This window comes from Passer domesticus, chromosome 6 (genome assembly GCF_036417665.1).
Source record: "Passer domesticus isolate bPasDom1 chromosome 6, bPasDom1.hap1, whole genome shotgun sequence".
Classification (NCBI taxonomy): Eukaryota; Metazoa; Chordata; class Aves; order Passeriformes; family Passeridae; genus Passer; species Passer domesticus.
In genome coordinates this window covers 32,975,616-33,001,437 of record NC_087479.1, presented here as the reverse complement: position 1 = coordinate 33,001,437, position 25,822 = coordinate 32,975,616, and the positions used below count along the sequence as shown (strand labels likewise).

Here is a 25,822-nt window from a genome sequence, read left to right as displayed (position 1 = left end):
ATGCCAAGAAAGGCAGCCTCAGACACCAGCACCTTTCATGACTTAGATGTTTCAGTCTTAACTAGCTAAGTTTATGAGCCCCTTTATAAAGGGGGAAGGAGCAAGACAATTCTGCTTTAAGATAAAGCACAACCTGGATCTGTCAGACATAGACTGAATACTTATACAAAAGATCCTTTTCTTCCATCTTGGAATATCTTGACGTTTCTTCATGAAGCCCCATTTGTCTGTATCCACCTGTTTTGGTCTCTTGGTTTGATGGTAAATTCAAGGTGGGGGTGTTATTCTGGATCTACTTGATTTGGTCTGCATGGTCTGCCAGGACCTGGTAGGTGTCATGGTGATTCAAATAATGAACATTGACTGTCAAGGGAAAAACAAGACTCCCGGACAACGAGAGCAGGAAGTTGGTCATAAATGTGGTTTTAAGTTCTTTAGAACATATAAAAATAAACCCAAGTTATATCAGGTGATCAAAGCAGCTGTTAAATGTGGACTCATTTGGCATGGAGTCCACATTACTCATGTCAGTGGTTTGATTGCCTCAATCCACTGCACTCGTTCTGCCTTGGAGCTGGCCTGGATGTAATAATGAATGTCATTTTTGGTGATGATTTTGAAAAGGTTGCCTTGCACATTGCCCTTCACTCCTGCAGAGAAAAAAAAAGCCCGACAGATCAGCAGGGTGCACAGAGAAAATCTTTCTGGCAGTTATGAAGCTTCACAAGGAATTTGAATTTCATAAATTAGGGAATCAAATCTTTCCTTTTTATTACGGATAAGACATCTAAAGCTTTTGTGTCTTTGATTTCCCTCTTAAAAACCTCTAGAAGTGTTCAAGGCCAGGTTGGATAGCGTTTTCAGCAAACAGGTTAAGTGGAAGTTGACCCTCTCTGTGACAGGGAGATTGAAACTAAATGATCTTTGGGGTCCCTTCTAACCCAAACATTTGTTGATTCAGTGATTCTATGAAAATACAGTATAGACACTCTTGCCACAGATTGTATGAACTACTGTGCACTGAACAACATCTAAAATAGTCTCTGTTAGGTGGAGACTATTACTTGAGTTATACACTGAATGAATGATGAACCCCTACCATTTTGCATGGTAGATTATATTTTCTCTTACCCATAGTTGGGTTCCTCTTAGCAAGGAGCTCTGTTGATCATCATGTGCCCCTGCCCCCAGACCAGAGCTTTTTCAGACCCTCTCTTTAGAAAGTTGTTCTGTATTTGGTATCTACACATTGTGCTTACTGTCATAAAATAAATTGCTTTAATAGCAGAAACACTTATCTATGAGGTTGAGGCTCTAGACAAATGCCTGAACTAAGCCTATACTCCAGCAGAACTAGTTTTTTTATTGCTGTCTTTATGTGTCCCCTACATTTGGGTTCTAGCAGGGAAAAGGTAATAGCATAAGCTGAGAGGACACAGAAATGGATAGCATCAGAGGATGCCTCAAGACTTCGAGTTAAACAACACCCAAAAAGAAAGCGGTTTCTCTTTGTCTGTTAAGTCTGGAATATTAATCAATCCTTGGACTGTCTCAGAGGTCATATGACTAAGAAAAGCCCATATAAAGAGAACACCCAAGATATGCAGAAATAACACTAAAAAAAAAAAGTGTCCCCTTTGCTGTGGACAACCCAGCAGTACAGACACTTGTGACACGCCTCTTCCCTTGCTTGTGAAGGGAAATGGAAAGTGAGCCCACCTGTGCATACAAGAAGCCACATATACAAACCCATACCCAAAGAATGTGTTGTTACAGCATACATGTAAATGTATGAAAGTTCAGAGGCTTGTGCTCACCTGCTGGGACTCCATTGTCCTCCAGAGCTGAGACAAGACAGCCACGAAGAGAGAATCCACCTACTGGCTTGTTATCTTCCTGCAAAGAAAAAGGAAACAAGGCATGGCTGGAAAATGTCACCATGTCCCAGAGTGCATGCATCACTTTTATGAAGTTGGAGACATAATGGCAGTTTTTCCAGGCGTGAAACATCTATGTCACAAGAGAAATAAATTAGAACATGTAGTTAAAGGCATTGCTATATTTTTTAGTCCCAGATGTTTCTCTGATGTAGCTGGGCATGGTGCAGATCAGTTAAAAGCACAAGGATAGGCAATCACACTTCAAATGTACATATGGTTTTATCAGTAACAACATACTGAATTATATATACTTCTGTAAGTATTTAGCTTGCTGTTTTTCACTGAGACTGTGTGGGAAAAATCTGGTTCTTTTCCCTGGTTGGCTGGCACTCTTTTTTCTTACCTTTAGGTTCTGCAGTTTCAGCTTATAGCCTTACAAGGATAATTTGCAGTGAAAAAAAAAAACAAAAAACAAACCCAAAACCATGAAGGAACAAGAAACAAAAAATGAACTAGCTCCATAAGCTCTTTTCACTGGTATATTGTTTCTATTCTCTTTAAAAGTCACATAAAGCATTTCTATACATGTTCTTGCAATCCTGTTTGGCTTTGTGGTACCCTAAGTATCTGAGTTGCTCCCATTGATTATTATATTAATGAACATAAATTCTACTCTTGATGAGAAAGTTTAAAACTGAGTAGTAGAAGTTCCCAGAAATACTTTGGCATTAAGAAGACCCTATTGAATGCTGGAATAAGGATGTAAAAAATCCCAGAACCAGTATGGTCCTCGAATGGTGGGATTTGAGCCCAGAGAGGTCACAACCCAGGAAGAAACCCTGCAGGACCATGGTCCCAGACTGCAGGGTTCAGCAAGAGAGCAATCCCAAGAAGACTGCTGCTGCTGCTCGGCTAAGGAAAAGGAATCTCACTGGGAAAAGGGACAGAAGATGCAGGGGTATAAGATCCTACAAGGACAACCTCCTAGGGTAAGGCCAGAGAGGTCTAATTCCTGGAAATGGACAGAGGAACCCAGAATGATAGAAACATTTACAGCATAAATGTATCTTTGCTATAAAATGTTTATGTTTCTAAAAGGATTTCTGGGGTTGGTGACTTCCCACTCACGTACCTTGGTGGGATCATAGTAGTGCAAAAAAGCAGGATCAGCTCTCAAAACAAATTTTCTCACCTTCCAGTTTTTTCTTTTGTGCCCCTGCAAAATGGAAGAATTAAAATTACTACCTCCTGAAATGACCATTTTCTTACAGGCTGTAGGGGAGACATAAATAAATACCAAAAAAGAGGGTTTGGATCCAACAGATAAAAATAATTCCTAACATCTTGGTAATTCCCATGACCTTCTGCTTATCTTTCTTCTTCTTCATATGTTGACAATTCCTTCATCTCTTCCTTGCCTGTGCTGAGAACTAACAAAGCAGTGACAGGAACAAATGGTTATATCCCTCATTCCTGCTTTTCAATTCAGATTAAAATCCCATGGTCTGTGCTCCAAAGGGGTTATGTCAGGTCCTTTTGCAGCTCTTTCTGCAGCCCTCCCGTTGCTGCCAGGCCTGTGCCAGGCCCTGGCATCATCCCCTCTCCTGGAGCTTTGGTGCTGGGGCTCAGGGCCAGCCCGGGGCTGGGGCTTCTGGGGGCTGTTCCTGGCTGCTGCTGCCCATGGGCAGAAGCTCCTGGGCAGCTCTCGTGTCCTGTGCTGATGGGGGCTGCCCTGCCAGCCTGTGGGGATCCTGCAGCAGCCTGCCTACCTTCGTGATGCCTGGCAGCTGGAGGAGGGAGGGCTGGCAAGCATCTGGTGATCCAGTTTGCACAACGCTAAGGATGGGGCTCGGTACAAGGCTTCAGAGTAATAGTGTGGCCATGCAGTGCAGGTAGGATTCCTTTTGCAGGCAGCTGTGTTATGCTTTGAAATTTATTGACCCTCATGTTGTTCATAGCAAGCGTTGAAAACTACATTTTTCAGACCAAGGGGCAGGTCTTGGAAAACAGTTATTGCCGACAGGTACTTGTGCCCAAAAAACATGTTTTACTACCACCAAAGCAGCCATGTGTACATGACAACTGCGCACAGATAAATATCCACTTCATACAAAGGTCAAGCTACTCAGCTTTGAAAGTTTTCTGTGGCCAGCAACACATCCTCACTGTTCACATCACCTGGATGGGATAGGCTAAACCAAAGGAACGGTGGCTCTGCTTGGAAGTGAATGTAACACATCTGGTAGAATTTGGAGTTTGTGTGGTACTTCTGCTTCTGATGCTGTTTTGTACCTTTCGGTATATGCTCAATAGGTACAGAATATCCAATTAATCCTGCCTGAGCAAGTTCCACAGCTCACTTCTTTATAACAGGATACTCTTAACTGCAAGACCTCAAGTACTGACAGGCAAGTTAGTTCTGCTAGGCACATCTGTCCAGCCATCATTGTATAAGTCACATTTACTCTCTAAGAAACCCTAAGAGCTGTACTTTTTTTGTTTCCCGGGGCAGGTTCCAAGACTATACTTACCTGTTTCACCAGGAATCCTTGCTTCACAATTGTGCCACTTAATTCAGAGATGTTAAAACTGACCTCTTCCTTGGAACTAGTATTTTTCTTACTGCTCTCAGCCTGCAAATAGGAAAAAGACAGTTCCACTTTTCTTTCGAATCTAAACAGACTTTAAAGTACAAAGTTCTGCATTTTATTTTCCATTTTATTTTCCGTTTTATTTTCCATTTTATTTTCCATTTTATTTTCCTTAGCTGTTTTTATCGTATATATAATGAGTAAGTTCTACTCCATAGCTCTGCTGCTCAGCCTTGTAGGACCAAAATTCACAGGCAACAAATCACAGCTGTAAATCTGTACATGCTGGGTATAAGTGCTGCGGCCTTGAGCTGTAGCACAACTACAGCACTGCCTCCAATGCATGCAGACACAGCACTGCACTCCAGGGACACACCTCTTTTAATGCCTAAATTATGTAATTTGTAGATCCCTCCATATCCATGTAGCTATTTGGCTCCCATGTAGCAAAAGTGCCAGTGTTAGTACTACTAAAAGACTAGGGCTGCTCCTTCTGCATTTACTTTCCCAGCCTGCACATTTGCCTTTGGTTGCATGCTGTGCACCTGTACCCCAAACCAAGTGTGTGACGGGGGCCAGAGGAGGTGCCTGTGGGGCAGCTGCATCACTCACAAACATGTAGAGTGCGGTGGAGTCGTCGAGGAACTTCTCAGAGGGGTCGCTGGAGCGCGTGGCCTCGGTGCTGCGGACTCCCACGGGCCTGATGAAGTTCTCATCCATCAGCATGGACGCCAAGGTGACGGCCTCGAATCGTGACACAGCAAAGCTGTTGGAGATGAGCCAGTCCACCAGGGCAGAACCTGCAGGAAGAGAGGCAGCTCTCATACCAAGGCAGTGTGCTCTTCTGAGGGAAGGCAGATGGTCTCCTGCCACACAGGTTTTCACTTGCAGAAACATTTTGGCACCAATCCCCAAGATTGTCAGAGAAGTGCAAAGTTGACCAAAAGTCTGGGGTCCTAAGTATGCTTCTATACATCCAAAGAGCAAGAGAGAAAGGTGTGGGAGAGCTTGGCTGCACTGCCAGGTTCCAATGGGCCAGAGCTTATCCCACTATGAAGGCAGTATAGTAGCTCCCTTGTCCCTGCAATGTAGCTTATCAGAGGTGGCTCTTTGCCTGCCAGATGTACCTGTGAAGGTCTCTTTGTATCTGTTGCCTTGATCCAAATTGCGGGTCAGCTTAATTCCAGTGCTGCTGTCATACATTCTCTCCACTATATTGCTGCAAATGAGAGCACAGCACAACATCAGCAGATGAGAGAGACAGGCAGAAATAGCTGTATGCATTCTGTCAGTGCCAGGGGAGTCCTTATGATTACCCACATAAAGATGGGAGGTATTCTAGGCACTCCCCCAGAAGCACTGTCCTAAGTACATTCCAGGAAAACTTTATTCTCCCAACAGCAGCCCTAAACAAGATGCCTCACAAAGTATCTTTCAATTCAGAGCACTGCAAACTGATCTATAGTCAGCCCAATTTACCTGTTCAACACAAATCAAATTAATATATTTTTTCTGTTTCTTAATCAGTCTCCATTTCCTCTTATTTAAGATGATGCACCCTAAAAATCCATGTCTGGATTCCAGATATCAGCTTTGAAAACTCAGCAACAGGGCAGAAATCCACCACCCGGTTCTTCCCTGATGTTGCATCCTTTGAGGTTACACATGTCCCCAGTGAGGTCATTTGCAGCTGACTAGGAAGGTATTCAAGCCAGCCTGTGCAGAACCCACATACTCCCAAAAGATGACGGTCAGGAAAAAGTGCAATCCCTGGCTAAAGTATGTGCAAAGCTAGGGCAGCCAGTTCAGGGGTTCATGGCCACACAGGAGCAGATCTGTGCAGAAAGGAGCTTCCCTTGGCCCTCCCCATCCATCAACTCAGGCACTTTGCAAACTACAGCAAAAACAGAAGGAGAAATCATACACACTTACTGGAGGCTGATATTTTCTAGCAGTTTGAAGGAGTTCTTCATTCTGTGAAGTTCTTGTACCTGTACTGGATGACCAGCATGAATAGCTCCAGTGATGTCCAAAGCCCAAGAGTCACGTTCCTCCCTGGAGCAACATTCAAGGAAATAGTCTGTATTGGTTTTTGTCTTTAGTTTGATGAGTAGCTGTGGAGAAAGAAGGACAAAGCAACAACATCATTTACCTATTTCGCTCCTCTTGCATTTTGCTTTTTTAGCACTGGCCCAAGTGACACAAGTAAGTCTGACAGTGCATCCCACCTGAGCAGTTCAGAGCAATTCTTGTTCAGAAGGATGGTGGGCACAAATCTGGGCTGGTTTTGGTGGGTTTTTTAAATTTTTTGTTTGTTGGTTTGGTTTTTTGTTTGGTTTTTGTTTGTTGGGTGGGGTTTTTTTTTGTTTGCTTATTTTTGTTTGCTTGTGGGGGTTTTTTGTTTGAGGGGGGGTTGTTTTTTTGTGATTTTTTTGGCTCTTCTATCCCCCTCAAGTCCCTGGGTTTTCAGTTATAAACATGGTTTACATGCATGGAGCTCCTGGAGAAGAGAGCAGACCATACAGATACCCCACACAGAGGAAATCTGCATTGCTGCTACCCACGGGAGAGCAGAAAGACACAGAAGGAATGTTTTCTTCCAGAGTTCTCTCGCTGAAAACTTTCTACAGCAGCAATACCCCATTGGTAAAGGAAAAAGGAGTCTGATCTGGCTGCCTGGGAGCACCCCATGATACCCAGGCTTTAAGACAACTATCACAGGTGATATTTCCCTTTTCCTCCACCCTCCTCCGGTTCTGTTGGGTCGTTCACGTCCTCTCTCCACACACTGTTGGGCTGATACACTTACATTTTTTTCTCCTCACTGTGTGTACAGGAGTGGGGTTGTTTTTTTGTTAATAGCTGACTCACATTTGGGCACAGGGAAGAGACAATGAGGGATTCAGTGCTTGTCCTGGTTACACTGCTAGTGGCAGCTTGCTTTTGGCTGGGCCTAATTCTGGAAGCACCCCAGTGGTATGGTTGCAGTAATCAAAGAAGCCAGGAGGAGAGGAAAAGAGAGGAAGAAGTTAGAAAATGAGTGACATAGAGAAGAGATACATTTTTCCAGTCATACCGGTCTGTTCTCATATTCCAGGCATGGACAAGTAATAGTGCAGCCATCCAAAAGGATCCTGCCCTTTGGAGAAGGCTCCTTCTTGCCTCCTTCAATTTTGTAATAGAGCAGCTTATCCTGAAGCAGAACGAACCATCTCACTTTCCAGTTACGAACAACATGTCCCTGGAGGGAGGAAATCCACATAGCTGATTGTAACACAAGCACGGAGAAATGACCATATTTTCTTCTTGCCTTCTTGTATGAAAAGAAGCACAAGAAGTCATTGTGAGTCCTGTTCTCCCTGAAATACACATTTTAAGTAACAAAATAGCACAGCTACATCACTATAAAAACATAGAGGAGTAGAAAAGTGCTGTGCTCTTTCTTCAAGAACTTTGGAGAACTTCGCTGGCACAAAAGGTTTCTTGTAAAAGCTCACATAAACTATCCCAAAGAGCTGATGTAGGTGCACACCTGTTTGCTGACAGCACAGGCTAAATCCAAAATGCGTGAGGGCTCTTGCAAACCAGCTCCTCCTCTCTGGTGACCCTGGGGGGTGTCTTTTTCATTTTGATGTGGCTCTAGGTGCCCAGTGGTTTTGTAAGTTTTGCTGGGTGAATTGGCTTTTCCTTACATCCTCCCCTTGCTGCTAACGAGAAGTTCATTTCAATCCTGTCTCCAACCTCCTGGACTAAAACATTCCCTGTGCTACTGTTCCCTGTAAAGGAAATATGCTTTTTGATGACAAAAGGCTGAATGATGGCTGCTGTTGAATGCCTCATGGATTATACAATACAGACAAATCCTCCTATTTTTCCTCTGTAAACAGCCCCCAGCTCTCTTTAGTCTGGTTAAAGGACAGCAAAGCCAGTGAGGGCTGGCACTGGCAGGCTTAGTCCTGTCTGATGGTGTTTGTCCAGCTTTGCTGTGCAAGAAGCTGACTTGTGTTTCTACAGGGGATGGAGCATTACAGCCAGCAGGCAAAGCAGGGGGTAAAAGGAGCTCTGACACCTGGGATAAGGTGGGCATGGCTAGAAGAAAGAAACATGTAAGGTCCAGTTGTGGCATGAATCAAAGCTCATTAGCTCTCTGTAAATAAAGGGGAAACCCAGCAATCTCCAAGTAAAGGTGGAGTAACAAGTCTCTAAAATCCAGGGCACTGTAGAGCCAATGTTTTCTAGTCCATACTAAATACAATTTATCTATCTCAGTCTTTTTCTCTCATTCCCTTTGCATTCCTCAGGGCTTTTTTCACCTGTTGTAAAGTTACTTGGCCATTTTTCCTGTATGTTCTTTGCTATGGCTCTATTCTTTCCTTCTGGAAATGTTCTTTTTTTCTCAGGAGGTCGCCTTTTAAAATTTATCTTTACCTAATTCCATGCATTAATTTTATATTTATAATGCATTACAGTACACAATTCTATTTATAATGCATTTAGATAATCTCCTTGCTTCTGTTCTCTTCTTATGAAAGCTCTGTTTTCATTACCTGATCCCATCCCTTTCTCCTTTTTTCTCTGTGGATCCCTGGTTCCCTTGTCCCTCAGTTGTCCTCTTTGTGGTCTCCCTCCTGTCCAGCTGTGTGTTTGGGTGATGTTGTACAGACCAGCAGTCACAGCTCTGTGTGCTGCCAATAACCTACTCCTCTCACTCGGTGCCAAGGCTTCCCATTTAATTCAGGAGTCACTGAAGAGCCAAAAGGTACAGCTGTAGCCCAGACAGGAGACTGGCAGCTGGGACTGCTCTGCCCTTGCTGCAGAAGGCAGGATGGAGAACAGCCCCCTTTCCACACAGAACTTCATTTGGCCAGTGTCTGGCTGGCCAAGTGGCGGGAGCCCTGCCAGGAAAACTCCTGACCAGGATTGCCTTCATGTTAGCACCAGAAACACTGCCACGTACTGCACAAAAGCATTTCCCTAGGCGTGGCAAAGCTTTGAACAAACCTCTCAATCACATTTTTTTCTATGAAATCAAGGACCATATTAATCATTGAGACAGGTTCTTGGTACTAAAAGCAGTTTATGCCCCTTGCTAAATTGCCTCCTTGTGTACTAGCAATGATTGACTTGGTCCTACAGGGAGAAGTATTGGGAAGGTTGAAATCTTTCAGCTCTTTTCACCACATTTTGTCTTGCTAGAATTTTCTAACTGCTTGACGAGAATAGAAAAAATGAGTTATTTCAAAAGCATTTTTAAGTTTGCATTGCTTTGATCCCCTTCAAAAAGGGGATCAAAACAAGGAGTCGTTTTTCCATTCTCTCATATGAAATGGGAAACTCTGCACAGACACGTCACTGAAGAAGGCACAAGCCATCCTGACCGCCCCAAAACTTCTCCCGTCTCCATCCTCCCACGGTGGCCCCCCGCTGCCGTGGGTGTGCTCCCTGCAGAGCGGCGTGCGAGGTGCAGCCGTGTTGGCTTTCCAACCCCTGGGTAATCCCGATGGCTAATTCACCCTCCTCCGCAGAAATGCCAGCACAGGGCACCTGCGGGTGGGTAGAGGACAGCTGCAGCTCATGCAGCTCCCCGGGGAGGCACCTGCCCCAGCCCGGAGGAGCTCCTTTCCCAGGAGCTCCTTTCCAGGAGCAGGCAGCGCTCCGAGCCAGCGCCCCGCCGTGAGCCCGGGCTGCTCCGCTCCCTGCTCAGGAGCTGCTGCCATGCGGAGCACAGCCGCCCCCAGGGGAAGCACAGCACTCACCCGTTTGACGAGGAAGCCCTCCTTCAGCACTCCAGCTTCTTCCTCCATGGTGGCCGGCAGGGAACAGAGCAGAGCCCCCGCCGAGAATCGCCGGAGCCCTGGCAGCCTGTCCCTCTGCACATGATTTGCTTAAGAAAGCTCATTTTTCTTTGCTCCCCTCCTCCAATGTGACGCGCTCTCCCTCCCCTGGCTTTTTCCCTCCCTCCCTACCTGTGAGACATTAGTTAAACAGCGAGCTGGCTCTGATGCCTTACCTACCCTCGGGAAAGTAAAACAAAGGGATGTCTAAAAAGGATCTTGAAAGAATTTCACTGAATTTAGTAAAGCAAAAACCCACCACCGAGCGAGCTGACCAATATAAAAGCAGCTAGAAAATGACAAATCAGGTATTGCATGGGAGGGGGAAACAGAATTTTAAAACCACATTCCTCAAAACTTCAGACTAAATAACTACCACCTAAAATTTCTCATCTAACAAACTCATCTCTCAGGAGTTCTACAGATCAGCACAACTCGTAAGTGTAACATAAGATATTATGACTACAAGGAGACTTTTACAAGTTTTACAGTAACTTTTTGCTAAAAAATTGTTTTCCCAAAGAAGGTCCAAAGCACTTAAGAGTCCACTCTACTTTCAGTGACCCCTTGGTATATAACCAAGATTCTCAACCTAATATCCTAAATCTCTACATAAGCAGGCTTTTAGTAAAGCAGCCTGATCCTTGAACACTGCAGTGACCTCTTGTACCTCCTGAATGCTTTGAAACAGAGTGCCTTTTGTGTCCAAAGGCAATCTTAGATGTTTATTGTATTTTTGAAGACTTCAGCCACCATGACAAATCTGTTTAATATGAACTAATATTTCAGAGTGCACTGTTCAGATATAACAGCCTTTGCTGTACTGTCAGCATTCCATGACTCTCACTAAAATTAAGGTGATGAATGTGGGCAGAGCTATGGGCTGTGATAAGAAATACAAGGTGGAGTATAGCAAATAAACAAAAGCACTCGTTGCTATGTAAGGAGTCCAGAGGTCAGTAAGACTAAGCGACTCCAATATCAAGGGGCACACTTTCATGCACCAAGGAAAAGGAACAAACAAATAATTTCTTTATACATTTTAATAACTTTTAGCTAGGAATAGCAAGACACTGAAGAATTGAAACCAACATTGTGCTGGAGACAACCCAGAGAAGAGTCCTGCAGAGGCCATAAGAATACAATGGGTGACTAAACACTGCAGGAAGTTAGAAAAGTTGATTCAGTATAAAAAGAAAACATGCTGGCTGAGATTTCAAAAGCAGAAGTTACCTATATAGCTCCTACTGCACACCTTTTGCCTCTTGGGAAGAGGCAGGCAGCTATCAGGCAACAGGCTCAGTAAGTCAAATCCCAGTATGTTTGTTCTTCAGTCCACCTAAAGTAAGTACAGTAACAGAACACTTCAGAAAGTACTTTGTGCTAATTGAAAAAATAATATCCATCTCTGTATATATAATATATATAGTAAATAAAAGCTGTATTCAGAAGCAGAATCTTGGGAAAAAAACCCTGATAAAGGCAGCAGGAAAAAAAATCACCTCACCATATTTTATATGTCAGAATTACACTGGAGGGAAAGAAAACTAGAATCCAGGTTCACAAGAGACATTACTGCTGCATGCATTTCCTGGACATGCACTCTTTATATAACCAGCTTCAAGAATACTGTGTTCCACAGTTTGGTATTTGAGGTTTGACTTCACATTGTTCAGCTTGTTACTGCAGGCAATTTATTCAAGGTGCTATTTCATGCTAGGGAGGACAGGTAGAAGCTTGCAGGGGGCTCTCGCTCAGACAGTGATCTCAGAATTGCTCCATAAGCAGTCCTCACTGAAGATCTGACAAGCTCCTTTTCTCCAGCATGCAGACCACCCACAACCCTGCAGACAGATCTTGGCAAAATTAACATTAGCAACAAAGAATTCTATTGTCAAAGTGCTGGTGAAAGGTAAAGCAAATTTTGCTTCAGCTGGTCATTAAATAACAAGTTTTGTATCAACTACTTCTTATATAGAGCCTTGACTTCCTTCAATACCTCTACTCAAAAGTATTTCTTCAATACTTGGGATATTTATGATAGACACACCCCTTCCTCCCTGTCTCATTCTGCAGTTAATCAAGGTTGAAAAACTGCCCCGTATTGCTCCCTGAGGCTGAGTAAACACAGATCTTTCAGGGTCAGGTAGCATAAAATGAGTCAGTAGATCTGAGCTGTCGTATTCATGCATGGGCTGGGAATGCAGGTTCTGGCATTGAACCCTTCCGGTAGAAAAGGACATGCTTTGATCTGTATAAACTTAGGGAGCTCTACAACACATCTCCTGTGGGCCTTAAAACTCACAGCAGAGAAGGGTACCCATTTCCTCAGATCCATTTTAGACTGCCTTCCACATCAGTGTCGTATTGTAACAAAAAAAGAACAGTTGAGGCTTGACATTTTCTTGCCTTTGAAGTGACTCCCAAATACTTTGTATGCCATGGAATTTGGAATGGGACGGCCAGAAAGAGCCGCCTTCAAGACCAACAGGCACACAGGGGAGGGAGGAGCAGCCTCCACAGTTCTGAGCGCAGGCTGTGCTGTTTCAGCTGGCAGACCCTGCTGGCACCTCCCACTCAGTCCTTCAAGAAGCTTCACAAAGCTGATTCAGGGAACCTGCCCAAAGGAAAACCCTGTCCCATGCTCTGCCCTGCCCAGCGTCACACATCACGTCACACACAGCACTGGGACATTACAGACAACACAGTTTTCAAAGCAGCTTCTTAGGACTTTGCCCTCCAGTGCAGAACTCCTAAATTAGTTCCTTTAGTGGATAAGGGATAAATATGATGATAACAAACCACATCAAAATAAAGCATGATGAAACATTTCTAGACAGAAGTGAAAGACAACAAGCATTCAATAGTATTCTGACATAACAGCAATTTTAAAATGAACTGTAGAAAGGGGGAAGTATTTGGAAACAGTTGTTTCATTGTCTACACTCTTAAAAATCAAAGTGCAGATTCTGCTATGAAGAGCAACACACCAGATCCACTGCACCTAAAGAAAAAACTTATGAGCCAAAATCAGAGAAAAACCAGCAAGGATTTGTCACTGTATTAAAAACCAGACAAACCACAACAGCAGGGCACCCCTTTTCCAGAAACCACTATTTTCCCTCATTAGAAACAGGATACTGGGCTGTGTGTTCTGAGCCAGTATACCCCTGCTTGGGTCGGATTTTTGCATTAAGTCCTTACCAGATATAAGTAAAACTGTTTCTAAGCTGTCAATCTTAGAAAATCAATTTGGGGTAGGAAAGTCAAACTGAGATCCTTACAATGAACACATCAGGCCGAGCCCTATCCACAGGTATTCCTGCCCCTTTCCCTTCCACTGACTATGTTAAGTGCAAGTGGAATGTTTGCCTTGTGATTACAATTGTGCAAACAGCACAGCAGCTAATAAACAGAAGGAATGTGCTGCCCATATTTAGAAATTCAACAGAGACAGTCACAAAACCCCCTTATTTTAAGCACTTGGTAAGCAAAGGCAGTTTCATCGATGGAAAAAGAGCCAGGTTGAGACACAAGGCATCAGCTCAGCAACTCCTAAAGATCTTCTAAGTGGTGGAGCACAGCAAGTCCCCAGTACTCCCTCACTAACAGGCCTCCAAAACTCACATCTCATACCTCCTCCTTCCTGCTTCTGCAACGCACGAGAAGGATCTACCAGGCTGTCTCGCATCTTTTATTTATTCTTGGTTGAAATATGCTCAAGAGAACAAATTGGGAGAACCTGGGTTTTTTTCTGCCAGGATTGGATTCCAAGAGACTGGAATGTATTTATCTGAACCTGCTTTGATATCATCCTCACCATCTTGATAATTTTTTTCAGGCACCCAGAACTGACTCAAGACTTTTACCCACCAGCACATTCCAGCTCTACTTAAAAATGTTCTGGTAGCTACTGTAGAAATTTAACAAACTTCTAAGTTACTGACAGAAACAATGCTCACCAATTAACACACCAAAACAACTCTCACAGATTATACTAATTATAATCCCTTCCTTCCTTGGAGCATGCATGGCTTACTTATCAGTCCTTTTTCCTTTACAGAATTATTATGGCATGGAGATCACATGGTAAGGGTATTTTAAAATACTTTGTTCTATACTCCAAGTACCCACCTATTGTGTTTAACAGAAATCAAATCACTATTTTAGTGAATGAGCACAGCTGGAAGGCTGTCACACACAGCTGCTGAAAAGACAATTTGAGATAATGATTTAAAATATATTTTTCTTCATTTTGCAAATTTGCACATTCAAATATTTTCCAACAATCTGTAAAGACTGAAAGTTATTACCTTTTTTGGCTTTGCTTTACTATCAGAGTTGGGTACACATGAACTTCTCTGACACCCCAGCATGGATGAGCAACACATGGCAATATGTATGCCCTTTTAGAATGCCTTTTGTGGCAACCTCACGTAGCAAGTATATAGTTTGTACCATGGCAATAATAAGAATGACTAGTGAAGGCTGAAAGCCTCATTCTTCATGCATTTTCCCTCTAGCGTAACAAAGTATTAAGAAAAAAAATGGGCAGTATTAGACATAACAGTAACAAAAAACCCCCAAAGCAACACATTTAGAAATGGAAAGGCTACTTAAAAAGCACAGCTCTCCCCTCAATTCCCCCTGAAAGGAAAACAGGAATTTCTTCTTTTTTTTAACTCAAATTTAGAAAACACATCTTGTTTCTCTTCTTCGGAGAAGATAAACAGGTTTTTTTAGAGTGAGTATCTCAGTTCAGTGTAAATAGGATACAGGGTGGGCAGAATTGAAGGTCATGTTGCAGTGAGCTCACAGACAGTGGCTGCCCATTTTGAACTATGTAAGTTCATTAAAGCTCCTACTATATTCACCCATCAGAGCAAAGTGCAACTATGAGTAGTTTTTCATATATCAGCTGTGTTTATTGGAATGAAAACAAGCTATGTTCAAAGTTTTCAAGTTCTCGGTCCCTAAAGGCAGATGCTAAACAAAGGAAATGCTAATTTAAACAAGTCTGCATCAACAAACTTGCAAGGAAAACATGAATGGAAAATGTTTTGTTCCACTCATTCTCAGCTTGATTTAAAGCAAACAAATGAAAGCACTTTCAATGTTAAAGGAGTCACTCATTGATCATACTGTTGCAGGTTTTATATTCACACCACTCTAGGCCATGTGACAGAAGAGGAGGAAAAAACCCAAAACCTTGGAGTTACATAGCCCAGAAATTTATTGAATATTTTCTCAAATACAATCTGTATAGAACTGTTCCACTTGCTTGGTTTTGCTGCTCCCAGGAAAGATCATGAACAGATGCACTGAGCTGTAATCACCAATTAGGAATTGTTATGCATGAAAGTGTTAAGTATGGGGCTGCAAACTCCATCTGGCCACATCTGTATCTTGAATTTGACTAAGCACCTTCCTTTCAAAGGGTTCAATTTGTGTAACTTGCACCAAATGTTATTTAGAAGAGCCTTTTACATTTTGGTCTTTTTAAAACAGGAAAACACTTCATATATTTGAAGTTTTCAATACCAGAATCATTTAGTCCAGAGTGTTTGCAATGGGGTTTCTAATTTTTCATATGATGTCTCTTCTAAGTATCCCAGAACATTTAGTCTTCTGTTTTGGCTTCCATTTCCTCGGCATCATCATCCCCATCCACTTCAGCATTTTCCCTCTCCAGTCTTTCCAACTGCCTTGCAAGCTCAGTCTCATCTGTGTCAGTGACCACCTTAGGCTGAAAAAAACCAAACCAGAACACATGGCAAAATGTCATAAAGAAAGGTCACATGATTTATACACTGATTCTACATAAAGAGCAAGAGATAAAATACGTCCTGAAGCCACACACACTAAAACACAGGAAAATTAGATTTTCTGGCCATTTGTTTGTTTCAGGAAAAGAGAGGTCCTGATTTTTCTGGTTTTTTAATAACTTAGCAACAGTTTTTGCTGAGATTTCTTGTAGCACTACTGATCTTGCTCTACTTTAGAAGTATTGCACGGAAAAAAGTTGTATTTTAGAATGTAATTTGTTCTTACCTCCATCTGGACATTAAAGACTCCTCTCTTCTCCTCAATTTTTTCTTTAATTACAGCCATGGCTTGATTCAGAACAGACAGTCCTTCAGTTCTCTCCAGTGTGGTAGTAGTCATCACATAACGAGGAGGGGCTATCAGATTAATCTACCACATTGTAAAGATTGGGGAAAAAGCAAACTCAGTAACAAAGGAAAAGACATAATGCCTAGCTAGACCAAAAATTAAAAGCATTAATACGCATATGTTTTCTTTTTTTTAATGATGACTGAATAAGTAAACTATTTCTTTTCTCACAAGAAACCATTATAAAAAGTAATTTTCAAAGGAGAAAGTACTTCCCAGTTTTTTTTAAAAACACTTATTCAGTAGTACACTTAACATCCAAAAACTACTGAGGAAGAAAAACTAGGCCTGGGTACAGTAGTCATTCTACCAACACTCAAATGTCAGTGGAGCAAACTTTCCTTTTCTTACACGATCTTATACCTGAAAATAAAACTTATTGCTCCCTACTTGACTGCATAAAGGAACAGTGGGTATGTTCTGTGCCCATACCAGACTTTAATGAATTGATCAGAATAAATACAGCTTCCCAAACTTTGAAAGGCACTGCACAACCACAGGAAGGACTGCCAGCACATAGGTGAAGGAAGTGTGTTACAGCCCTGCTAGAGCAGAGCTGGAAATCAGGCACATGGCTTGATGGGGCAGAGCAGTTGCACACGACTGGTCCCTGAGGGCATCAGAAAACTTTGGTTTTGATTCCGTTATTAAGACTGACACTCACTTTGATGGGCATGTTCTCCGTGGAACAGTTCAAGCCTGCTCTCAAAGCTTCTTTTACTGCATCTATGCCTTCATAACCATAACAGGCCACCTCAATATCTATGACAGAGAAATACAAATAATAAAATTTTACCATCACCAAGAACTGCAAAATATTTAAAGCTTTTTAACTTAAGATTTAACAAATCTTTTTAGCAACCAATGTTTATCCACAATGAGAGCCTCAGTAGCTCCCAAATCTGAGGAAGGCATTACATTTTCTTGATTTTTAAATTGAGGTAAAAGTCTTCATAAATTCTTTAGACAATGCAACATTTTACCTTGCGCTTTGAAAAGCTGGAATACAAAATTACACACTCATATTCACTCACTTCTCATCCAACAAATACAACACCAATAATTATGTACTTCACATGGAGAGATGAAGATATAAAAACAAGAAATATCAGAGAAAATGCAGTATCAGGAAAAGTGAAACTTGAAAAGGAGCATATCCACAAAGTTATGGAATTCCATCAGCAATTACAAGAGGCACAGAGGCATCACTTGAGGAGCATTAGAATATATTTTTATAAGGTTAACATATGGTTAGAATTATAGTTAGCTATAGCCTTTTGTAGGTGTTTTAAAATCAAGGCATAAACTAATACTGGTTGTATCTGAAATACCCTGACCAGTGTAAAGACAAAGATTTCTTTACCTGCATGGCAATGGCACAAGACTAGGCTACACAAAGAAGTTGGTTTTGCTTCCAGGTGACTCACAAAAACCTGCTAATTCTGAGCTATCAGGAACAAATTCACAGAGAAACATCCCAGCCAGCCTCAGGATGAGGGCAGAAGCCAATGGCAAGATTCTACACTTGCGTTGATGACAAAATTAATGACTTAGATCATCAGAACTAAACAGGCAGCATGAAGGAAGTAAGAAGGACACACTCATCAAGTAACTTTATTTTCAAAAGTGATGAAGTGCTATTCATGTTAGTAAACGCACTCTTCATGGCAATCAAATCAAATTTTTGAACTCTGTTAACTCCTGGTAGTCTAAAGCAATAGGTACAGGAATTTTACATTACCTTACTTTTAGTACTGTCTTCTTGATTTCAGAGTGGAAAAGGCTTATCTCTTCTCTCCACAACCATCAGCAAGTGTTAATGCTCTTCAATATATACTTGCAGAGCAGAGGCAATTTCTCAATCTAGTTAAAAATGTGATTTGCTGCACTATCTGTTTAATGGCAAGTGTGCCTTTAGGCTGCTCTGTAGAGCCAGATTTATGGTTTTGAGGTATGTCTTCTGAAGTCATACAGTCATGTGCTTTTTCTGCCCACACTAAAGTAGTAAGAGACAAACTAGCTCATACATTAGAGATGTGCTAGGATTGAGCTGATATATTCTACTGAACAGTTTGCAATCAACCTGTAAGAAATACTATTTTCACATATTTATGAACAAGTGACTAAGGTGCATGCTGTAGCTGTGCTGACAGAGTTCAATTATCCTGTCAGGGAATCAATGAATTTGAAACTCTGAATAATGAAAAACAATATTATAGATGCAGTAATAACTATAAAATATTTAGTTTCATTGTGTGCCAATGCAATATGACAGACCCCATTATCATGACAACCAGTCTGTGTTCCAAGGAATCTGCACTTTGGGAGGAAAAATAAAAGCCACACCACCTTAAACTTTGGGATAGAACCCACACAGGCCACTTGAAAGCAATCCTTGATTAAAGTGTGTTAATTCCAAACAGCTCCATTCAAATATCAGTATTATGAACCATTAGTTTTAACTGAGTTTATGGTTTGCAACAAGATACACTATCTCAACCTAAGCATCAAGATAGGCTCAAGGAGCACGTGGAAGGACTCACCAGCTCGGATTTTGACTGCCTGTGGTGTCAGACGTCTGTTAATATTGTCAATCAATACACGCCTCTCTTCCTCTGTCAGATCCAGGCTATCCAGGATTGCAGGGTCCCTGAGACAAGCAAAGCAATGTTGCAGAAGTTATACTGAAGAAGAATGCAACACAACATAAACTTCTGGTACTATTTCTACTTCTTACAAATAATCCTAGATACCTACTAGACAAAGAAAACAGGGAAATTTCTTAAGAACCCATTGAAATTCTGCAAGAAAATGAACACATTATTTTCAAAGCATTTTCTATTGGTAAACACAGCAGTCTACTCCATCTGTTCCCAGAAGGAATAATCTGAATGATTTAAATTTTTTTAAAGCGAAGGAATGGCTTTTCTCTTGCTTCCTCTATATGAGATAAATAGAATGTGACAAGTATCCAGCTTCTTGATATTTTTATATTTCCTGCAACGTGACGATAAACTCATACACATAAAACTAAATCCATGATGAATCTGGAGTTTTTAAATTATTTTAGTGTTTAATTCAAACATGAGATATTTGTCATTCTACAAAGTAACCCACATTCATGCCATGTTATTTGGTACTTGTTTTTAACAGTATCTGAATCACAGACAAATACTTATCTGCTTGCTACATTCTCAGCTAAAGCAAGGATAAAGGCTTTGTAAATCCCAAACTAATAGTTTCAAATTCCGAGATCACAGAAGCAAACTCCTCTGTTGTTTACCAATATAAATTACCAGCTCTTTCTTAAAGAAGTGGTGTCAATTTTTTTACTGCTCTCTTAAATTTATCTCAAATCTATCTGAAATAGAGAACAGAAGCAAAAAACTCCTCACAAACACAGTTCCTGTTCTACAGAGACACAAGTCCCAGTTTTCTGAAAAAAATACCACATCATCTACAATACTACCAGCAGACAAACATGAAATAAAATGGCCCAAAAGCCAGAGGTAGTACTAGAGACTGGTCTCTGCTGCTAAAAAATAATCTTTCATGTTTTGTATGCTAAGTATAGACAGCAGAAGGGCCAAACAACCAAACAGAACCCAGAAACATGACAGGTTTTACAGATGAAAATATCTGTGATTTATGGTACATACAAATTCTGCTTTATTTCAAACTATCCTGTTAAATCCATCTGTTAAAGCATTTTGTATGCTTTCAACAATAGGTCCCCAATATTTAATTTTTACTGCTTAGAAGGTAAACATATTGTCCAATTTCTGTCACAGGTATAATGCTGTGTGAAACTCCAAAACACTAATTCTCAGTACAAAGAAAGGAATAATAAGCCAAATCTTTAGAGGGAATTCTAAACCTCACACAGCACTCCAGCAAAAACAGGGAGGCAGCAATATCCACATTGTTCTACTCCACTGTTATACATTTACGTAGGAGCACAACAGGAGCAAATAAAAATTGCAGTCCACAGTCATAAATCTTAAGGCACTGCTGATGGAAAGATGTTTTGAGAACAGACAATTTCAGAAGTTTGTGCTCCAAACTGAATAGCAAGTGAAGAACAAAAGGCCTATGCTCAGGAGTTTTCATGAGTATACAACTGAAGCTAAAACAGCCAGTGTAACTAGAGGTGGTTTCTAAAAAAATTCCATTATGCAGGTGTTTAACTAAGTATTTATCAGTTAAGAGTGATCTGGAATTCCTTTTACAGCAGTATGCCCAGATTTGCCCTTTACCAGTAAATTTGCTATCACCAGAAAATAATCATTACAATATGAAACAAAACACATTAGTTTTAAACAAGGACAAAAGCTCTTTCTTCCCCCAAAATGCAGAGCTGGTTTTCAGCGACTTAAAACAGAGTGCCCTGCCTCCTAGAGCGACCACTTCTAAAGGCATTATTACTGCCATCTAGCGTTCTGCTCCAGTTCATCACGCACACAATTGGGTGCTATACAAGAACAAAACTAAAAATGTTTACTGAGAAATCCAGTTTAGGACTGACAATTTCACAGCAGATTCTGTAGAGGGAAAACAAATACTTCGATTCTGAAAGAAAATTAAAATATCAGACTCGATTAAAAAAATAAAAGCCATCTATCTCAGTGCATACTTCCTTAGAATCACAATTTCCACCTCTTTCTGTTCATAATTCCATTTCAAAGTTTATGATCCCATTCTTTAAGTTCTGAAGTGGAGAGAAGTACTAACAAGTCATCTTGTTGTATTTAAAAAAAGAAAAAAGCTGCCTGTGCAGTGGAAGAGTGACAATCAGCTCTGAGTAGAAATGTCTTCAGACATAAAGCTTTATGTCTTCAGACATAAAGCTAGGTATTTCTGATAAAATCTGCCTGGGACTAAAACCAGGCAAATTCTGACAGACAAACAAAGACCAGTGGTTCTTCCTCTACTAGACTGATGTCAAAATTTACTGGATTTACTTTAACAGTACATTCTTCATAATGATACAACCCAAAAGAATGTGGTGACAGATCTACTTCAGGAAATACTTGTCTGCAATTTGAAATAAGCCTCTAGAAGCACAGAAGAAGTCCTTACGAGACTGCATGCTTGAATGCATCATAAGCACCATATCCAGGTCTTTTGTACTTGTCATCAAACACCCAGGCAGTTCTCTGGAACAGGCTCTCCAGCTGCTCATCCTTAGTGTACTCCAAGACTTCAGCAACATGGCGAAGGATGCTGTAAACCTGCAACACCGGAGTGGTAAAAACCCCAAATCAAATACTGAAAGCAGACAAAAATTTCTACTTGGAAGTGTTAACACCACACAGCAGTAGGGATGGGAGCCTGAAACTACCTGCACATCTTTTCAATAAAAAGTTGCCCACAGTGTGCTAAACCTGAACACACTTTTGGATTTCTGATCATTTAACTACACCCATTTACATCATAAGTTCTCAACTGACACCTTTCTTGATATATTAATTATTTAATAAGCAGTTTACCACATAACACTCATGGACACATAATCTGGTTCTATATCTTTGCATAGGTAAACGAGAATCACAGTATGCCTAATACCTGAATGCTTTACTTTTAGCTTATGTCTGAGCATTTTGGTTGCTCAAGAAAGAAGCTGGAAATACACAGGGCCTAAATATAGAAAGGCCACTTACAGTCTTTGATTTTGTGAATTTGTCTTCACATTTGATTGCCTCCTCTGGAGAAACTCTTCTTTTTGACAAATCAATATAACCTGTTGGGGAAGATGATTTTAAAAATGTCAGCCATTGTGCAATCTAAGTGTGACTCCTTCAAGGGAAACTCAAGAACAAACACTCTGGCTCAGCATTTGCCCCCTGCCTACAGTATCCCCATATTTTACTACAGAGAGAAACAAGACCAAACCTTGATGAATTTAAGCAAATTATGATCCAAATTAGGATACAAAATTCTTTCAATTTGCTACTTACAGTAGCAAATTTTATCTCAGCAACTAGTGATCTATTTTTATGTTTCTGTACACAGTTTGGGAAAAAAAATATCATTCCAGCATACAAAGAAACAAATTTAATGCACCTTTTTGTAGTGCTCAACACAATTTAATTTAAGGCTGGCACCTCATCACTTTAGCTCTGAACAGTTTCCTAATAAAATAGGCTCAGCCTAATAAAATGCCCATGAAAAAATTTCTTTTGAACCCTCTTCTAAATTATAAAAGGCCTCCACCTATTTCTCACAAACGATACGCTCTCCAGTAAGTTAAATAAAAGATCACTAGGTGAATTCCAGATGTGATATGTAATATGAAAACAAGATTAATTTGTAAAAGTATAATTTCATTAGAGATGTTGGGAAACTTATTTAATTTTATTTATCTGCAATAAGTTTATTCTTGCCCTTCTTTCATCTCTGCTTTTCCTTATCCTGTCATTTATTATTTAGTCTCAGAGTTAACTGCAGTTTCTGAAGTATTCTAGAAAAGCACATAACTTGAAAAACATCTTACCTACAGTAACATTTCTAGGAGATATGCTCAGTGTTTATTATTTCTGTTTAGCTGGATACTGATTTTAGAGATTGCGTGGAACAGTACTATCAAAGCCTGAAATGTTCTCAATAGAAATTACATTTAAAAACCTTCAAAGATTCAAACGTTCAAAAGACAGGAAAAACCAAAACTGCCTGTACAATTCTAACTTTGCAGAATTCACAATGGTTACGTACTTGTCATCACCTTTATCAATAAGGTTGGAGACTTGTTAACAAACAGGATGGATGGTAAGCACTAAATACTTAGCATCTAGATATTTACACCTACAGCAAATGATTCTTCTTTCAGTTGACTCAGAAAATCTACATAGATATCAAAAGAAAATTTCACTTCACTATTGATCTGCTGAGGACCCACTTAAATCTTTACTGATGTGATTTACTTTCATTAACCCAGCTCCCAAAGGACACAGAGGAACAAAGAACAATCACAGGTATGGTCAGTGATAGTCTATTTTACTTCAAAGCTCAAAAAAAAGTAGCCCTGACAAAACCCACAAACACCTGCTCAGTTTATCTCCATTTGTCTACAAATTCAATCTCGACAGAGCCCCCACAGGCCCAGATACCTTTCTCTTTGTCAACTCGTATGACCACGACGCACTCGTTCCTGCCGATGCGGATGAGCTTGTTTATGGAGCGGATGCGCCTCCTGGAGAGCTCGCTGAGGAGGATCATGCCCTCGATGTTGTTGTACTCCAGCAGGCTCACGTAGGCTCCCATTTCAGCAATGGACCGAACGTTCACCATCACGACATCTTCCACCTCGGGGAATTTGTGCTGGTAGAATCTACAGCTTAGTCCCGGCATTCTGGAATTCCAGCAGAAAAACCAAAGGGTTTGTTTCACAGCACATCACTGCCTCCTCCTACAAACATGGCAATAAACCAGCAAGGACTGGGACAATAGAGAGGAACAGTGGCAGAAAAAGTAGCAATTAGGAAAGGTTGTGCTTAGGTTTTAATAGAAAATAAGTAATAAATTAACTTGCATTTCAAGTAGCATTACCACAACCATTTCCTAAGATGCTATTTTTTTGCATTAATGTAGAAAAAGTTTTGCTACCCAGACTTCATTGCTCACTTCACCTGTCATACTGCTTATACACAGCACACTGGAAAGGCTTCTTCAAGTGGTGGAAAGGTGGCACTGCACACCTCACATGCACCTAAAGTCATGAGAGTGTGTAACATTCTCACAGATGCACAGAATATTCTGAGCTGGAAGGCACTCTCAAGGATAATCAACTGGACTGTAAGAGCAGGAGGACATAGGAGAGAAGCATGCAGTGCTCATGAAGCATTTTGTATGCACATAAGGCACCATGTGAGACTAAGAAAATAAGAAGCAGATGTTTCTGTAGTACTGAGAAGCAGACTCCAGCACAAGATGCTCACAGTAATCCTGCAAGACCGGCTCCAAAGGCCAACTCTCAGCAAAGAAAGCAAAGGCATTAATCAGAATAGAACTAGCCTAGCCTGAAGTGTACTGAAAGGGCAAAACAAGTGCCCTCCAACAGACTGCTAGTCTGCAGGGGAAAAAACCCAACAAAATCACATGAAAAAAACAGAATTCCTTCATTGTCCATTCAAAAAAAAAAAAGGGCAAAAGCAACGCTTTATAATCAAGGAGTGGTTAGAAGACTCCTTCTTAGAGCTTAAACTGCTCTATTTTTCTGATAATGAATCCATATGCTCTTAAACATCTAACTAGGTTAGTTCAGTTGTCTATGCCTTGAAGTTTCACACAGAAAATTTTCTACAGAAGCAGGAGCCTAAGATGCCAAGCCAAACACATCAGTCTTTCCGAAGGCTTTAGTCACCATTTTGAAGTTTTAGTCATAATAGCACAGCAGTGCTAACACTTCCTAGCTATAAGAAAATTTCAAATCCGAGTAGGAAGGTAATGCCAAATTCTATATACACGTCCACACAATTCAGAAGACCATTTCCACTCTTATTTCCATTCTTAACTTGTAAAAAGGGGAAATACAGACTAGCAAAGCCTTAAAAGAACACTCGGAAGGTTTTGTATTTCTTTGTGTAAGCTGAAGCTAAACAAATAACTCCCAGGTTAAAAAGCAAAGCTTCACAGCTCGGCTTTCCAGCGCACTCAGCGCAGCCGTGCTGAGTCCTGCAGGTCCCCATGGGGTACACGAGAGCCGCACCGCCAGCAGCGAACTCGAGCACAGCGCTCCGCACAGCAGCGCCTCGCTCCTCTCCCCACAGCCACCGGCCATTATCCCGGCCTCCTGTTCCCGGGAAAAACAAACACTGCGCCCACCGCGCCGACGCTGGAATTCATCTTTTTCCAGAGGCTGGACACGCCTCGGCCGAGGCCCTCTCGGCCGCGCAATGTCTGCGGAAACGGAGCCAGCCCCGACCGGCGCCGCCGGCACGGGCGCTGCCCCACGGCCGCCGCCGCGCCGGAGAGGGGGCCGGGCAAAGCCCATCTGCGGCGCGGCGCCGGCGGCAGGCGCGGGAGGCCCGGGCTCCGGGCGCGGTGCGGGTGCCGGGCTCCGGGCGCGGTGCGGGTGCCGGGCTCCGGCCGCGGTGCCGGTGCGGGTTCCGGTGCCGCCCGGCCGGGCCGGGCCCCGCGCGGCAGGAGCCGGGCGCGAGGCGGGCGCGCGGCGGTACCTGGCTGCGGCCCGGGGGGTCCCGCGCTGCGCTCGCGCCCCGCACTCCCGCGCTGGCCCCGCTCGTGCCGCCGCGTGCGCCCGGCCGCTGCCGCCCCACTGCGCAGGCGCCGCGACGCCGAGGAGAGAGGGGCCGCGCTCCCCTCGAGCGCCCCCTGGCGGCGGGCGGCC

General features: G+C 42.0%; 2 protein-coding genes across 4 annotated transcripts; both read right to left on the bottom strand.

Moving 5' to 3' along the window:
* Window positions 1-407: 407 nt before the first annotated feature.
* PLEK2 (pleckstrin 2) lies at window positions 408-10,379 on the bottom strand. The gene is made up of 9 exons (XM_064424249.1): window positions 10,228-10,379; window positions 7,548-7,712; window positions 6,404-6,585; window positions 5,599-5,690; window positions 5,084-5,271; window positions 4,412-4,513; window positions 3,013-3,096; window positions 1,818-1,896; window positions 408-650 (listed from the first exon to the last, which is right to left on the bottom strand). The coding sequence occupies exons 1-9, from the start codon at window positions 10,273-10,275 to the stop codon at window positions 523-525; spliced, it is 1,068 nt and encodes a 355-aa protein (XP_064280319.1). The 5' UTR covers window positions 10,276-10,379; the 3' UTR covers window positions 408-522.
* Window positions 10,380-15,520: 5,141 nt separating this feature from the next.
* On the bottom strand, window positions 15,521-25,790 carry EIF2S1 (eukaryotic translation initiation factor 2 subunit alpha). 3 transcript variants are annotated; one of them, XM_064424245.1, is made up of 8 exons: window positions 25,653-25,790; window positions 23,586-23,827; window positions 22,140-22,219; window positions 21,559-21,710; window positions 19,023-19,129; window positions 17,144-17,241; window positions 16,357-16,500; window positions 15,521-16,051 (listed from the first exon to the last, which is right to left on the bottom strand). In XM_064424245.1, the coding sequence occupies exons 2-8, from the start codon at window positions 23,824-23,826 to the stop codon at window positions 15,926-15,928; spliced, it is 948 nt and encodes a 315-aa protein (XP_064280315.1). In that variant the 5' UTR covers window position 23,827; window positions 25,653-25,790; the 3' UTR covers window positions 15,521-15,925. The 3 variants fall into 3 exon arrangements, with proteins under 3 accessions (XP_064280315.1, XP_064280317.1, XP_064280316.1); XM_064424247.1 differs by lacking the exon at window positions 25,653-25,790 and adding an exon at window positions 25,300-25,320; XM_064424246.1 differs by lacking the exon at window positions 25,653-25,790 and adding an exon at window positions 24,105-25,124.
* Window positions 25,791-25,822: the final 32 nt, after the last annotated feature.